This window comes from Pempheris klunzingeri, chromosome 22, assembly GCF_042242105.1.
Source record: "Pempheris klunzingeri isolate RE-2024b chromosome 22, fPemKlu1.hap1, whole genome shotgun sequence".
Lineage (NCBI taxonomy): Eukaryota > Metazoa > Chordata > Actinopteri > Acropomatiformes > Pempheridae > Pempheris > Pempheris klunzingeri.
In genome coordinates this window covers 17,186,934-17,202,157 of record NC_092033.1, presented here as the reverse complement: position 1 = coordinate 17,202,157, position 15,224 = coordinate 17,186,934, and the positions used below count along the sequence as shown (strand labels likewise).

Sequence of the window (15,224 nt, the reverse complement as noted above, 5' to 3'; positions counted from 1 at the left end):
TTCCTCACCCTCCTTTTATCAGCACAGTGTTCATTTTTCGTTTCGTTGTACTGATACACTGCTGTCAATGAAAAATCCTGATTGTGACTCTCTGTGTGTATGAACATTGTATTAATCTCTGTATAAATCTCTACTCATGAAGTTGAATGGTGTTGTGGTGTAATTTCTTCATCTTTGTGTTGAAAAAGCTACATCAGAATACGCAAGAATACTGTGTAACTTATTTTGCTGTTGCTTGATAGTGTATTCTTGTACTGCATGAAGCTTTGTTTCAACCCATATCACCTTCAGTGTCACAAGTGTCCTTTTTTTTTTTTTTCTTTTCTTTTTTTTAATGCGGTTTCAGAAGCTGGGGGCTCACGCGTTAACACCTCTTCTTCGCTTTCTCTTTCTCCGTTTCTGTCCCACCATCTGCAGAGACCTGCGCTGTGAACAACGGCGGCTGTGACAGGACATGCAAAGACACGGCCACAGGGGTGCGCTGCAGCTGCCCTGTGGGATTCACCCTGCAGCCTGACGGCAAAACCTGCAAAGGTCAGGAAACGCTTCAAAGTGTGGGAATATGTGTGTGTGTGTGTGTGTGTATGAGGCCTGCAAGTTTGCTATAAGGGTCAATGGTGCACATCTGCTGTTCACTGAGCACTTTGTTTATGCACCTGAGCCTGCTATGACTAGCATCTGAGTGATCCGGATCCAAACCCAACACTGCCATCCGCTTCACTTCCAACTCCACACAGCTCCAGTCGCGGTCATTGCCACTACCATCGCCGCCGCTTGTTGTTGTTGATTTTGCCGCTGAGCATTTCTCCACTTCCGACGGCCCGCTAGTGACGTCAACGATGGTGGTCCGAGGGGGAGAAGGCCGCCATTGTCAAACATATTGTTGTAGTGTTTTTTTGCTTTCCTTTAAAGAAACAATCCCGCTGAATGAGTCTGACCTACGGGTTAACGGGAGTCCAGCCCTGGTCTTTACTGGCAGCATTGCTCTAATCTCCTCGGGGGTAGACAAAAGCAGCAGTAAGTGGGCTGTGAGTGGGTGGAAGGAGGCATTCTGGTGCATTTTAAAGGATAAGTTCACACGTCTTCTCTACAACCACACACACATGCCCATACATCCAGCGACAGAGTGACTGGCTGCTGTATTTGTTCCTCCTGACGAGGGACAAAGATTATGCAACCTATTTTCATTGAGTTGCACTGAGGCTGATTTTATGTTTGCCAGTGAAGCAGTGTGTGGATCTGTGGTCTTTTACTTTGAAGGGAAAGGGAAGTAGGGCGTGAGATGCTCGCTGCGCGGTCTTGCCGGGAAAAGGAATGAAGTGTGGGATGTTCGGCTCAGGAGATGGAGCCTCCGTGTTTTTATTTCATAACTTGTTGAAGTATAGGCGTACACAAAAACCCTCTGCTACAGTTACAGTCCTTGTTTCCTTAAATTACACCAATCATGTCAGGTATTTAGTACTGGTGTTTTATCCCTCCACTATAACCAAGCATGGAAACACTGAGAGGCAATTTTATACTTTAAGGACTGACTTCAAATTATATCTGAAAAATCAGAGTGCTGAAACCTCGTATAAGCTTGAGATATACTTAAGTATGCTTAGGTAAGGTAAAACTACCTGTAATGGCTGTAAGAGGAATAATTAAGCTCCACATTGCTCTGCCACATGGACACTTTTCCTCTCCCTATAGATGGAGAGATGGAGCGGTGAGACATGTGCCAGACATGATCAAGGAGATGGGAGAGTTGTCTTAGCAATCAGGTCCAGGTTTTGTGACAGCATCATGCATGTCAGAGTCCAGCCCCCCCCCTCCTGTGTAATGTGAGCGTCCTCTTTATAAATTGTATAATACTGCATGTGTCCGTGTTCTGGATTATGTGTGTTTGCGAAATGCTTGTCAGGCAGTATGAGAATGTGGCATGTAGGTGTGTGAAATCCTGGAGCCGGCGCTGTCTCAGGCCTAGCAGGCAGACGACGTGTCGGCAAACTTTGAGATGTTTGAACAGTGAGGCCCATGCTTCTCTCTCTCTCTCTCTCGCTCTCTCTCTCTCTCTCTCTCTCATCCACGACCACACTCACACAGACAGCACCATCCAGCTGCAGATGCAGTAAATACAGCAATCAACCAGCAAATGCGCTCATCTAGAGGAGAGGACAAATCAGTCGGTTTCTAATTTGAAGCACCAAGTACAACATAATTACCATGATAACATTAGTAGAGACCTCTGGCCGGCTGCATTAGATTTGCATTAGATTAACATATTAATATTTGTACATCAGAAAACGGCACCATTCAAGTGCAATCGACTCTTGTCCAGAAGGATTCGATAAAAGTTATTCAGTTATTTTGGAAATTGAGCAACAAGTCCTTTTAAATTAAACGACGAAACATGTTGTTTGTAACTGCTCTGCAGATGGACACACATGGACGTGTTTTCTTGTTCATTCTCAGTGTCTGATTAAAGTTTGGTTACTTTACTTTAAGGTTACCAAACTTTATTGCCATGGTTACAATGATAAATACACGCTTGATTAAGGTAAGGGAACAAATGGTGATTCTGCCGACAGAAGAGTAACTCTGCAGTCGTATGTAGGGAGAACATCTTGTCTGCTGCTCTGACGTAAAGTTCAAGCCCGGCAGCTTGTGAGAACACTTCCACTCTGTCTCCTCAGGTGATTTGTGGACCTGACAGAACCCAGCATTTACAGTGGTGGAAAGATGATAAGTCGCCCCTGTTTTTTTTCGGCCCCGAGTTGAGTGGGGAAGATGGATAGGAGTGCAGTCCAGCTGTGCCACACCCACATAATTTGGCTGTGAATCAGCCTCCGGGCTTCATAAATCCCAGCGTGGGGATCAGTGCTGAAGGAAGCTGAGAGACAGAGCAGGCACTGCACATCGATCAGTATCTATCAGCCGGGCACCAAGCAGTAGAACACACACTCACACAAAACTTCCCTATACACTGAACTTCTGCAGCATAATTGCTGCCATTTGTAACCCAGGCCATGATGTACAGGACTCATAGACTGCTGAAAAACATGGCCACAGTATAACACCACCAATAGGTCTCTGTGGGGAGGTTTTAAAGACAGAAACGTGGGTTTACTGCTCAACCACATCTTTTTAAATTACTGTAGTAGAACCAGTGATCAAACATCCATATCTGGACAATGTGTTAGATCCTGGGTGGAGCTGAGGCGGAAGGTACAAGTGGCAGCCACATCATCTTCATAGCTGAATGGCTTGTCAAGGACTGTATTTTACTTTTGTGTAATGTAGTCAGTCAGTTCAGCCAATTTACCAAACATATCTTAATCTGTTATTTCTTATTTCAAATGGTATCAATAAAAACAGATTCTGTTGTATTTGTCCAGGTTTTTAGAATTCACCTCACTTCCAATGAAGGTCAATGGAATTGTGTTTAAAATGATTAATTTCTGTCTTAAAAAATACATTTGAACTGCAGTATGTCTTACAATATATGCTATATATCACACACTATGGACAGTTTGTTGGAACTATTCACTACTAGGGAAACTCCCTGTGCTGTCATCAAGAGGAACAGGGACACATCTGGGGAAATATGTTTAATTGACAGAAAAAAGGGGGAGCGAAAGATGCAGGCATGAAATGCAACACAAATCCCTGCTCTGATGTTGCAGTAGCATTGGTCAGTGTATCAAATCCCTTGGCTCCCATCCATCATTTTTCTAAATTGCTTTTTGAGGTTCAGGTGGGAGCCCAGTGGCAAACGTCAGGCCTCGACGTACATATGAATATATTCACATGGAGCTGCAGAAAGCTCCTTCAAACTCAGACCCATCATGTTACCTTTGTTTTAGGTTACGGTTTCATTTTGCTGGTAGCAACTCTATATGACAATGACCATTTTCATCACCTTCCGCTGTGTTATTGCATCAGCTCTGGTTTTCAATTTTAGCATGGTATTCGCCAGGAGGCCAGATTCTTCCTGTTGGAGTAAGTCTGCGCTTTAGTCCTTTCTTCACTGATGAGCCTTCAAAAGTCCTTCCGGCCACATGTGACAGAGCCTTCATGTAACCTCAGCAATAGCAACACAGGCTGAAAGTTAGTTAGCTATTCAATATTTCCTGAAAAATCCTATATTCGCAAATGTGTGTGGACTCCGGTGGCACATGTAATCACAGTCATGTTAGCGGCGCATTGTAGTGCGCAGCCTGGACTATAATTGCTGGCTTTTAACAGTTTACCGAACATAGTAGTTAGCGGCAAGATAAGTGCCATGCTGTGAGGTGGTCTCATCTAATGTGCCACTAAATTGCTTGATAGAGATAGACAGCTCTCTCTCCCCGTCTGCGTCTACCTCGCTTTAAAGCCAAGGGGATGTGCCCTGTCGTGCCTGTCTATCACAATCATTTCAATATAAACTATGTAGGGTATGTTTAAAACCCACCAGTCCGATAAACGCCCTTTCATCTGTGTTGACAGACGAGGCGGTTCAGCCTCTCACGATGACAGACACGCCAACCCGAGGAGGCATTTCATCCCGGGTCTCTTGTACCGACGAGAGAGAGAGAGAGAGAGAAGAAGATTTTTCTTTTGAACAGTTTCCAGATGTTTGATTAGAAGGTGCACACTGGAGGTTGGATGAGTTACTATGTAGCCGTGCATGTGTGTGCGTGCGTTTGAGAGCATGTCCATATGTACGTCTTTTTCTGTGGGTCAATTAACGCATGTTAGTCTGTATTTTGTGCACACAAAAACTCAAAAGTCTGTCCTTTTGGTTGTGTGTTTGTGTTTCTGTGGATAGCCTGGTCTGGTCGGTATACTGTGCTGTACAGTACACTGTGTGTGTTAGGACCTGAGACACGTTCCCACTGGCCTGCATTCCTCCTCCTACCTGAAAAGACCTGAAAACACAGACAAACACACACACACACACATTTTCACACACACACACACACACACACAGAAAGAAACAAATACGCAATCGGATCAAACCAAGACATCCACAAGTGTTAAACCATTTCAGGGGAGGTGGACACAAGATGGTCAAACCTCAAGCGACGTAAAACAATGTAGAAAACACAATGGTAATGTGACACTGACGTTGGTTTCATCTATTAATGTGAGGAAGGTCACAATCCGCTCATCGCTTCACTCAGATCTGAAGTCTTCTCCCTGTCAAGGACCACACCACGCATGATGTCATTTGAATTTACAGATTATTCAAAATATTTTAGGAGTGTGGAAGGGAGATGCCGTGTGGTAGGTGGTCCGGGATGTATTGGAGACCAGGCAGAGGGAGACTCGGTTTGGCGGGGGTTCCATCTCAGGTGTGTTCTTCTCGTGGGCTTGACTGACTTGTTCAGACTGTTGCATATGTAGGAGCAGTAAACCTGAGACGAGCAGCAGCCGAGGACCTGGATGGTTTTTGTCCAAGATACCCAATCTGGCTGCTGCTGATGCTGCGCAGATGCGGAAGGAATGATTTGAATAGTGCTCAGGAGATATGCCTGACATGGGGGAAGGACTTGGTTTTGATGCTTCTGGCCACTTTTCCGGTTCAGTGAGAAACTGTGGTGTGTTGTGGTGATGCCTTTGCAGCATTATCTGGAGTATTTAGTCAGCGGCTCACGTGGGCTAAGATAGGAGTTGAGGTTGATAGATGGGGGACGGAAACTCCCAACTGATTCGTTTTGCTCCGAGTGTGAATATGAGCGAGTCAGGAGTGTGGACGGAGGTGTCGGACAGACCGGGGGCGATGAGGAGAATTGTAAGCAGATGACGTCGGGGCGAATTCGGCGCACCTCGTGGAAAGAAAATGAGCATTTGGTCTCATTGGCTTTTTGTCACTCACTCACTTACTGCATGACTGAATGAAAACAACAAAGTTCTTTAATAGATGGATGAAGTCAGCAATGTATTCCACATTGAGAAAGGCTGCATATCGGTTTCATGTGTGATGCGCATGTGATATATCTGTGATATATGAAGTGCTAAAGCTAAAAAAGTGGGGTCTCTTAGTCTCTTAGTGGGGCTCTGGGTGTCCCTGGTACCTTTTTTTAATATTGAGTCACAGATCAATGACCCTCAGTGACCACACTTGTCACACTAATGCAGTCGTGACGTCACGGTCTCCGTCACCTTACATGACTGCAGCACTGCTGGCAGGCCCCGCTCAGGCCAGACCCGGCCCATATAACAGGCTGTTTTATTGTTGTGTAAAGCTGAGAGTTTCCCTTGGCCCACATGCTTTGTGGAGTGTTTGTTATTAAGCAGTGCTGGAATCGTTTAATACGTGAATAAATACACGCTACCTCCTGGCCTGATGTCTGTCCTCTTCGCCGACAACACGTTACAAAGAAAATCAACGCTCTCCAAGAAAACTAGATCCCCTGTACTCCGTTTATAATTATTTTTAGAGGCTCGAGTTTCTGCAAATATATTCCATTTAATTGCTTTTTACTGCAAATATTTGGTAAAATTATATTTGGTAAAATTCTCCACCATGTGTGAAGCCTGTACCCTGGAGGTATGTGTTACACATTCCTAGAAGCAACTCTAAATGTGGTTTAAGTGACAGCGCAAGACAACGCAGCCCACTTTTTCCATCTAAGTCTTTCTGTTGGAGCAGAGCAGACAGACAAACTTCTTACATAACAGCCTGACCCTGCACTAAACCTCCAGATACTGGCGTCGGAGATGAGGAGCTAGGGTTCATTCACTCCTACGCTGATGGCAGTGGGGCTGCAGTGCTGGTTAATCAGTCAGAGGGTAGTTATCAGGCAGTAGAGCCCCAAAACAGCAGTCTCTTTTGGAGTTGGGTTTCTTATTCCAAACACTGGGCTCCTCAAACACAGCCCTGAGGCTCACTAAGGAGCAGGCAGGGGGTGGAAGGCTTGTTTCCTTTGGCCCAGGTGGATGTTAGCAAGCCTTCTCATTTGGTCCTCAGCCTCCTCCACAGCCAGCGCACTGTATGTGAAGACTTCACTTCCAGAATGTCTATGCTGGAAGACAACCAGCAGATTCATTGTATAGGAGCTAGCCCTGTGATTGACTCTCGCCCAGTGTCAGCTGGGATTGGCTTCAGCCCCCCTGTAACCATAAAGGATAGGAGGTATGCATTATGCAATATTTCGGTAATCCAAATAATAGGCCTCCTATGCATCCATCCATTAAGTGCCAGGTCCCATTAATTAGCGACTCTAACTGTCTCGATGCACCCAACTCCTAATGTTTCTGTAACTATAATGGATGCATTCATTAGCATTATTTTTGTTCTCTTCGGATGAGTTCCTTACACTAAATGTGGATGGAAGCTTGACTTGTATCAGGGACGCTCCCTCCTTGCCGAGGTCATGACATTTTTCTGATCTATAAATGTTGTCAGAAGCCGGATAAGGTTGTGTGTAAGATTGCGTTTCAAATTAGATAAAACAACAGATGATGCTATGATTTCATTGAATATCCTCAAACAAGTGTCATAACATATTCTTAAATTGTTTCCTGGCAACATTTTTTTTTTTTTTTTTTACTTTCCATTTATAGTCTCAGAACTGTAATTGGCTTAGTTCAATGTGGAAATTTTTATTTCTTCATTTTAGTTATAGTTATACTCGTACCTGCTTTTCTGGCCAGCCTCCTAAAAACCTGCAAATTGTGTCCGTCATACGCAGCAGTGTGTTAATAGAGCTGTGTGATATATAGAGAGACAGGCAGCTCTCAGCAAAGGGTGGAACTATTGATTGAAAGCCGACCAAGATATTGATCGCGCAGAGTTAACTGTCAAAGATGGATCCAAGGAGACGGCCCCTTTTGTGTTTTCTGTGTACGTTGAAACATATTGCGGCATGTGCAAGCCTCTAATAGTGAAAGTGACAAATGATTCCTCTTGCATGAGGGGGGCAGGCAGAGATGGAAAGAGTTGGGCAATGATTTAGGAAACATTGGCGTGAGAGACTGTGTGTATGTTTGCGTGCAAAACCAGAGAAATTGTCTCTGTGATTTAACCTTTCTTTTTTTTTTTTTTCCCGCTTCTCATTGCAGTCAAAGTGCAGTTATATTCGAAGCGTTAATTAGATAATTAGCAGTGTCTTTATTAAGATACACCTCCGGCAAGATGGCTTCTAGGCACCCCAGATGTTAGTGCATGACATCAAGGTGTACCCATTCATGTGAACACAGAATTTATTCCTAAATTTGCTCCTCACACAGCTCACACTTTGACTTCCCCATCTAGCATTACCAACAAGGTATGGATTAACCAATCCAGTGAAATCTCCACATCTATTAGAAGGATTTTGATTTTGATGTCTCTTGCTCATTTTTCACATCTCTCACACTAAATATTACATCGTAAAATCTGACTAAGTGACTATGGTGATATTGACCCTTCTGGCCCTTCAGAGTCTTCTGCTCTTTAGCCAGTTATTACATTGACTGCACCATGACAGTTACAAATACAAAATTTTCAACCTCATTCCCTTAAAGAGGACATATTAGACTAATTTCAGGTATTTGGGGTCCTACTTGAACATGTTGACATTCTGTAATGTTTAAAAAAAACATAATTTTCTCATACTGTGCATCCAGCACACGACTCTTTTCAGCCAAGCACAACTGGCGTGTTTTGCTTCACCTTCAACATCTTATTACCAGACTTTTAGCTACATAGCAACGGAGACGAGCGAGGTGGATTCCTGTTTTCTGTGGTCGGCCTGCTGTTCAACAAATCCAGGCAAAATTGCCGCATGTCAGGCCACCCTGCATTCTCCAGTCAGCCACTCTCCTCACGCTCCATTTTAGAAGAGCAGAGCAGTCTGCTGTTTTGGGAGCTGGGGTTAGTGAGGAAATAAAAAAAACAAACAATGGCAGACAGCGAGGTGGAGTCGGGAGGTTTTCAGGTATTGGGGACAGTCGGCATGCTGTAGGGCTGGAGGAGGTCACATGGTCAACAGATCCCCTTATGACAGTACAATGGGAGCCAAATCTAAACGGCATGTTTTCACACACATTTACTGAAAGATGGAGAACAAGAGAGAGGGCAGCCTTTACTCAGAGTTTGGCGGTCTTTAAGCACACCGGGGAGACATACTAATGTTGAAAGACATTAAAAAGTGCATTTTGCATAATATGGGACCTTTAATATATATTTATTTAAGCTCAAAGCCTATTTAAGTTCCATTAAAGGTAATTATATACTCCGTTATAAAGCTTAGCTATCCCTAGAGTGGCCGTTAAGTGTGGGTAAATGCAGTGGTTCTGCCAGTGTTTGTGGCTGCCAGAGTAATTAAGAAGCTGTGTCTGTGTTGGGTAGAACTGGGGTGGTATCCACTGTTTTTACATCGGCAATAGAGCAGAGACTATGTGGGCAGAGGGTGAACTTTGTGTGTGTGTGTTTCTCATTTTGTGTACACATCCTACTTGCCAACATGTCTAATCGGAGAATCCAGATTGACCTAGTCTTAAAGGTTGTCTTCATGTGGTTTATGCGCCCTACTTTTGTAAACTGGTTCATTCAGAATTCACCAGATGCAGAAAATGATCATTTGTTTCACCTAATCTTTTACATTTGTTCAGTTTTTGTAGTCTCAGGGTTGACCAGCGTGTAAAAAGGAAAAAAGGGAGAACGGCAGCTATTCCTCCAACCGTCTCACAGATAAGAGATCGGCCCACCGAGCCCCCGTCAGCATGTCAAAGAAAATGGCGGTGACTGATTTATGTCCTTTGGGGCAGATTGGACATGTGACAATAGATCAGCTTAAGAGAAAACACAGGATATTAACACTGACAACATTAAAAACAAAAAAGACAAAGAAAGGAATCAAAAGAGAAAATCCATTGAAAGTCAAGAGTAGGTGATTTACTGGCAGTGGAGAGTAGAATGAAAATGAAAGGAGCTAATCAATCTAAATGCTTGTTGCTTGTATGACATCACATTTAAGGATGTTAGACGGAAACTTAAGTATAATTGAAGGCCCTCACCTATCCGTCTTTCCCAGAACCTCATTCTCTTCCCGCCAGCCGTGGGGGGAAATTCGTTTAAACCGAGTTAGACGGAGGGACAATCCCTTTTTTTAAAGGGCCGCTGACTGGGCACAGCGGGATGCACGGTTTACTACATTTCATACCGCAGCGTGCAGCCGGCTTGTTGTGGATTCCTGTCTTGGCTCCATCTTTAGATGAAGAGTTCATTCAGCAGACGCTCCCGTAGGATACAGAGTGGGCGGATCAGACCGGGGGAAGCCTGTGTCTAACCTGATGGAAAAACACAGTGGCTGAGTTACAGGCTCACACTGACGGCCATTTGAGAGTGTGTGTGGACTGGACCTCTCTGTGCACTCTTACAGTGTTGTGGCCTCATAAGCTGGCCCACAATTTTCACTCCACTCATTGTGGCACACCACCTACCAGGACTTGATCAGCACTTACTTGAGAAAGGCATCGTTTCGAGGATTCACAGTTAAAAGTGTTCTCCCTGACTGTGACATCATCGCTCCCAAAATACATCAAACTCGCATAGCAGCAACTGAGTATAGGTAATATTAGAACCCAGAGTTTCTAGTGACTGTTCACTTAAACTCTTTAAAACAGTGATTTTCTTTTCATAGCTTGGCAGGTAACAAGGCAGGCTAGTCAAGCTTCTGATTTCTCAAAATTTGATCTAATTATAAGAAGTTTTCTGTCTTTCGGGATTGTGCCAATGCATATACCCAATGGTGTTTTTTCTCTTGTCGGACCATTCATTTAAGAAGCTCTGTCTTAAATTGACATTTTATCCAGTTTTAAGCTCCTTTAACCTTTTAAAGTTTCAGGCCATAAGACTTGTTGGATGTTGCTCACATAGACTGCTATTGTCTCTCGCCACGATAGAGCAGCACACAAACTGCATGGCAAGGAGTCACACAGAATTGAACTGAGGCAATGTTGAATGGCATGCAACCGGGCTTCTTAGTCTAGCTTGGTAACTTAGAGCTACGTGGGTACGTTTCAGTAACCAGGCTTCATTTGGCCTGCCTCAGGTCCACCTCTTTGCCCATTTTTGGATCAGCTGAGAGTTAGGGGGTCCATGTATTATCAAATCTACGGTTTCCACTTGAGTGATTGGCAGACCTGCTGTGGGTCTCTTGAATGATGGCCATTGCAGATGAAATCTCAAGTATTAAGATTGAGCTCCCCTCTATTACGAGTCTCATAAATGATATCCTGCAGCGGCAGTCACTGTACACCAAAAATCAAAGCAGCTAAGAATTTCACCTCCCCTCTTTGAGCTATATGAATTTGGCAAATGCGACATCGTCAGTGAGTTACCATTATTCCAGCTTTTATGTACTGCTGTAGGAGTAAGCAGACAGCTCATCCTGCCTCACTACCTCAGAAGGGCGGCGTAAGGTTCCATCGACTGGCCCCAGGATGTTCACTCATCTGGACTCTTTGTCTGGCTCCTTGATCGCCTCCTTCGCCTCCTTCACCCCCCAAAAGCCGTTTATCCTCTGTGAAAATGGACATGTCATCTGTCACCCAGTGTACCCAAGCCAGTTACCACCACAGCTGCTTTCAATTTGCCTCCAGCTGCAAGGACTACTGCCTCTTGACTAGGGCCAGCCTGAGGTTGGATCCGTCACTTGCAGACTCCCTCTCAACCTTGCAGTTTTTCTCTGACTGGGTGCGATCTGAAGATTTTACCCTTCCTCCTCCTCCTCCTCTTTTTCTCACAAACCTGGATTCTTGAGAAATGAAGGTGGGGTCCCCTTTAACAGGAAGAAACCTCAAACAGAACCAGGCTCAGAGGTGGGCAGCTTCCTGTCAGGGTCCGTGTTTCGTGGGCACGAGATACAGTTCATTCCCACGTTTTGATGAATTCCTCGGCATGAATCCGTTCCAATGTTCTCATTAACTAGTTGGCATGGGGATAAAACCTGTTCCCACATTTTGATTAATTTGTTTGTACATTTTGATTTATTTGTGTCCACAAGATCTATTTTGTTCCCACATTTGATTCATTTGTTAGATTGTTAGAAGATAATTTAATTTGATTTTAAAAATTAGATAACAAGTTCACTACTTTGGCCGTCTCTCCTCATTTTCCCTCCATTTCTCTCCCTCCTATTTCTTCTCAGTCTTGTCTCCTCTGCCTCCCTCATCCATCCTACCCCTCCAACATTCCCTCCCCCTCTCATCTCCTCCTCTATTTCTCTGTGGTGTCTTGCTCGACTTATTCCCCAGCTCAGGGGCTTAGGTGTTAATCCTTCACAGTTTTCATCACTTAGAGCACCAATCAAAAAGGGTTTAGTCTGTGTAATCTGCCAGACTATTGTCCCCTCTCCCTCCTCCTTTGCCCCACCTCCTTCTTCTCCTCCACCCTCACCCTTTCCACCCTCCAAAACTTTCAGCCTCTCCAATTTACCCTCCTCTAGTTTTTACAGCAGAAAATGGAAAAAAAAACTTTCATGATCTGGACAAGTTGCGCTTGCTGTATTTTTTTTTTTTTTTAGTAGCAAAATGTATTCACATGAAAAAGCCACTGGTCACTGAAAAACTGATATTATTTTTCAGTTTGGCCTCACCCGAGGGCACCTGGAAAAGGGTGAGGGAGAGAGGTTAGATGAAAGGGACTTGTGAAACCAGATCTACCAGGAGGTTTGCGGTTGGCACTGAGGATGCTGCCTTGGGGTGCAATTGCATTTGCCCTATTATTATTTTAGGATCGGTGCATCTGGATTGCCGCACCACATCTGAACTGAAGCTCAGGTATTGAGGTTTTATTCTGACATGATTCAGCAGACGCTTTCTCCCAGGATCACAGGGCTGTTTGTTTATTCAACATGATTATTGCACCAGCATTTTAGTGCCTTCTCGTAAGCGTTTGATAGTGATCAGTGAAACTGAATTCTTAAAACCAGACTATCCCCAGGTGTATTGTTAGGTTTTGACTTCATCATTTATCTCTCTGCTCTCGGCAGGATCGCCAAAATGAAGATGGTGTGATTTTAATGATGCTTCCTTTTAAGTATCTCTTTACTTCCCATCTCTTAATTTACATTTGTAGTGAGACATAAAGCCCATTATCTAGTCTTTCTCCTCTTAAAAACTTTAATTGTCAATTAAACTCAGTGACTTGATGTGTATGACAGCAAATTAGTAACTTATGAAAAAAAAAGCAAACCTCTCTCCTTAGTGTGAATGTCTCTGTCTTTATGTATAGATTTGCAGGAACATAATTGTTACTATGGTCACCAGTGCTGTGACTGCTCCCTTACTGTGATCATAAAAAAGTTGAATGATGCTTTCTTTGCTATCAGCAGATATTGTCAGGAATAAGAAGAAAAAAATATTAGAATCAAAGACATGTTGAATCCAAGACCTGAACATGAAATAGTATAGCACCAAAATATAGGAGAGGAATGAAATATAGACTACAATATAATGAAATAGAATATGAAATAATACATTCTGTGTTAGACGGGTGACAGTTGTGGTAGCCAGGTGAGTAAAAGTAAGATGTAAAAACAGTAAAGTATGCAGCAGTAATAAAAAGCATATACAGAACTATATATACAGTGGTGGATCAAACATATAGCTATAAATATATAATTTAAGTAAGCAGCTTATAAACAGGCAATGACAAATAAAAGATGCTGTAATGTGAGCAGGTTGTAAATGTTAAGTGACAAATGAAGTAAACATGTGGGGCAAGTGCAGCAGTAAAGTATATATGTACAGCTCCGGTACGCATGTACATGCAGTGCAGTAGTAGTGTTCAGTATCAACGTTGTGTGACTTTGCACTTATGTTCATTAAAAACAAATGAATGTATGAAGACAAAAAGGGCAGACATGTCTGTTGTTTCCTCCACTCACCACTTCTGTCGATCTTTTAGCATTTATGGTCTCTGGGGCGACTTTAATCCAAAGACAGATAACAGTGGAAAAAACAATGAGAGACATTTATCTTTCTTCAGTCAAGTTCTGGATTCGTAGAAATGGAGGGATATGATATGAATGCATGACCCAGTCACCCTTGTTGCTGGCCATCAGCCCCCCTCAAAAGAAATGTTCAATAATAGACCTATTCATTTCTCAATGATAGCCTCTCTCTCTCAGAAGCTACACTCCATTAGTTCCAGGTGAGTAGCGTATAATGAGATGAGATAGAAGGAATCCCTATGAACACAGTTTCACTTCCAAAGACTGATCCATGCTACCTGCTAAAGCCCTGTTAAACAAATGTACTAAATGTGCACTTAAATGTAACATTGCAGTACAGCTTGAGTTAGAGTCCTCATATACTGGGAAAATAGTTCTTTGGCAGACCAGTGCAGTTTTTACTGATATGTTCTAGATTCATATCCTCTGTATTCTCTTTTGAGCTGCACCACAAACCTCTCTCTCTTTTTCATTCTTTTATTTTCTCCACCCAGACATTGATGAATGCCAGGAGAACAATGGAGGCTGCGATCATTTCTGCCGGAACACCGTGGGATCCTTCGAATGCAGCTGCCAGAAAGGCCACAAACTGCTCACTGATGAACGGACATGCCAAGGTCAGTGACTGACATCTATCTAGCTATCTAAATTATTAAGTCCTACATTTGCATGTTAGAAATATGGATAAGTCGAGAGAATTGTTCAAAAAGTTAAGAGAGGAGATCATTACCTTGTACAAGCAAGGAAACAAAAAGATAATAAAGGCACTGAATGTTCCTAGAAGTACTGTTGAAAGCATAGTTCACAAGTTCAAAGCTAAAGGAACACTGGCTACACTAATTGGACGTGGCAGAAAGAGGAAGCTATCAACGGCTGCCACCAGATTTCTGAGGAGGCAGGTGGTCAAAAACACTGCAGTGACTGCCAGAGACCTGTAGCAAGACTTGGTGGCAGCAGGCACTGAGGCTTCAGTTTCTGCAGTATACCTCAAAGGCTTCAGAAAAAGTCCTGGAAGACACTAGAGTGACCTTTACAGTTGCTTGACTTGAATCCTATAGAAAATCTCTGGTGGGATTCAAAGAAGGCAGTTGCAGCATGCGAACACAAGAATATTAGAGAGCTGGAGGCTGTTGTTCATGAGGAAAGGGCTAAGATTCCTCAGGAACTCTGTCAGAACCTGGTGTCTGGCTGTGCATCACATTTGCAGCAGGTCATAACAGCAAAAGGAGGCTCTACAAAGTACTAAAGATGCTTTTCGAGAAAGGGTTGAATGATTTTGAGACTGCAGTAGTCATTAAAAGTGACAATTTGGAG

The 15,224-nt window shown here is 43.4% G+C and overlaps 1 protein-coding gene across 2 annotated transcripts in view; it reads left to right on the top strand.

Moving 5' to 3' along the window:
- Positions 1 to 15,224, top strand: part of scube1 (signal peptide, CUB domain, EGF-like 1) — a 93,045-nt gene that overhangs the window by 65,003 nt on the left and 12,818 nt on the right. For both annotated transcript variants that reach the window (XM_070853678.1, XM_070853677.1), the window contains 2 exons: positions 418 to 534; positions 14,405 to 14,527. In XM_070853678.1, the coding sequence (XP_070709779.1) occupies positions 418 to 534; positions 14,405 to 14,527 (240 nt within the window). The remainder of the gene's footprint in view (positions 1 to 417; positions 535 to 14,404; positions 14,528 to 15,224) is intronic.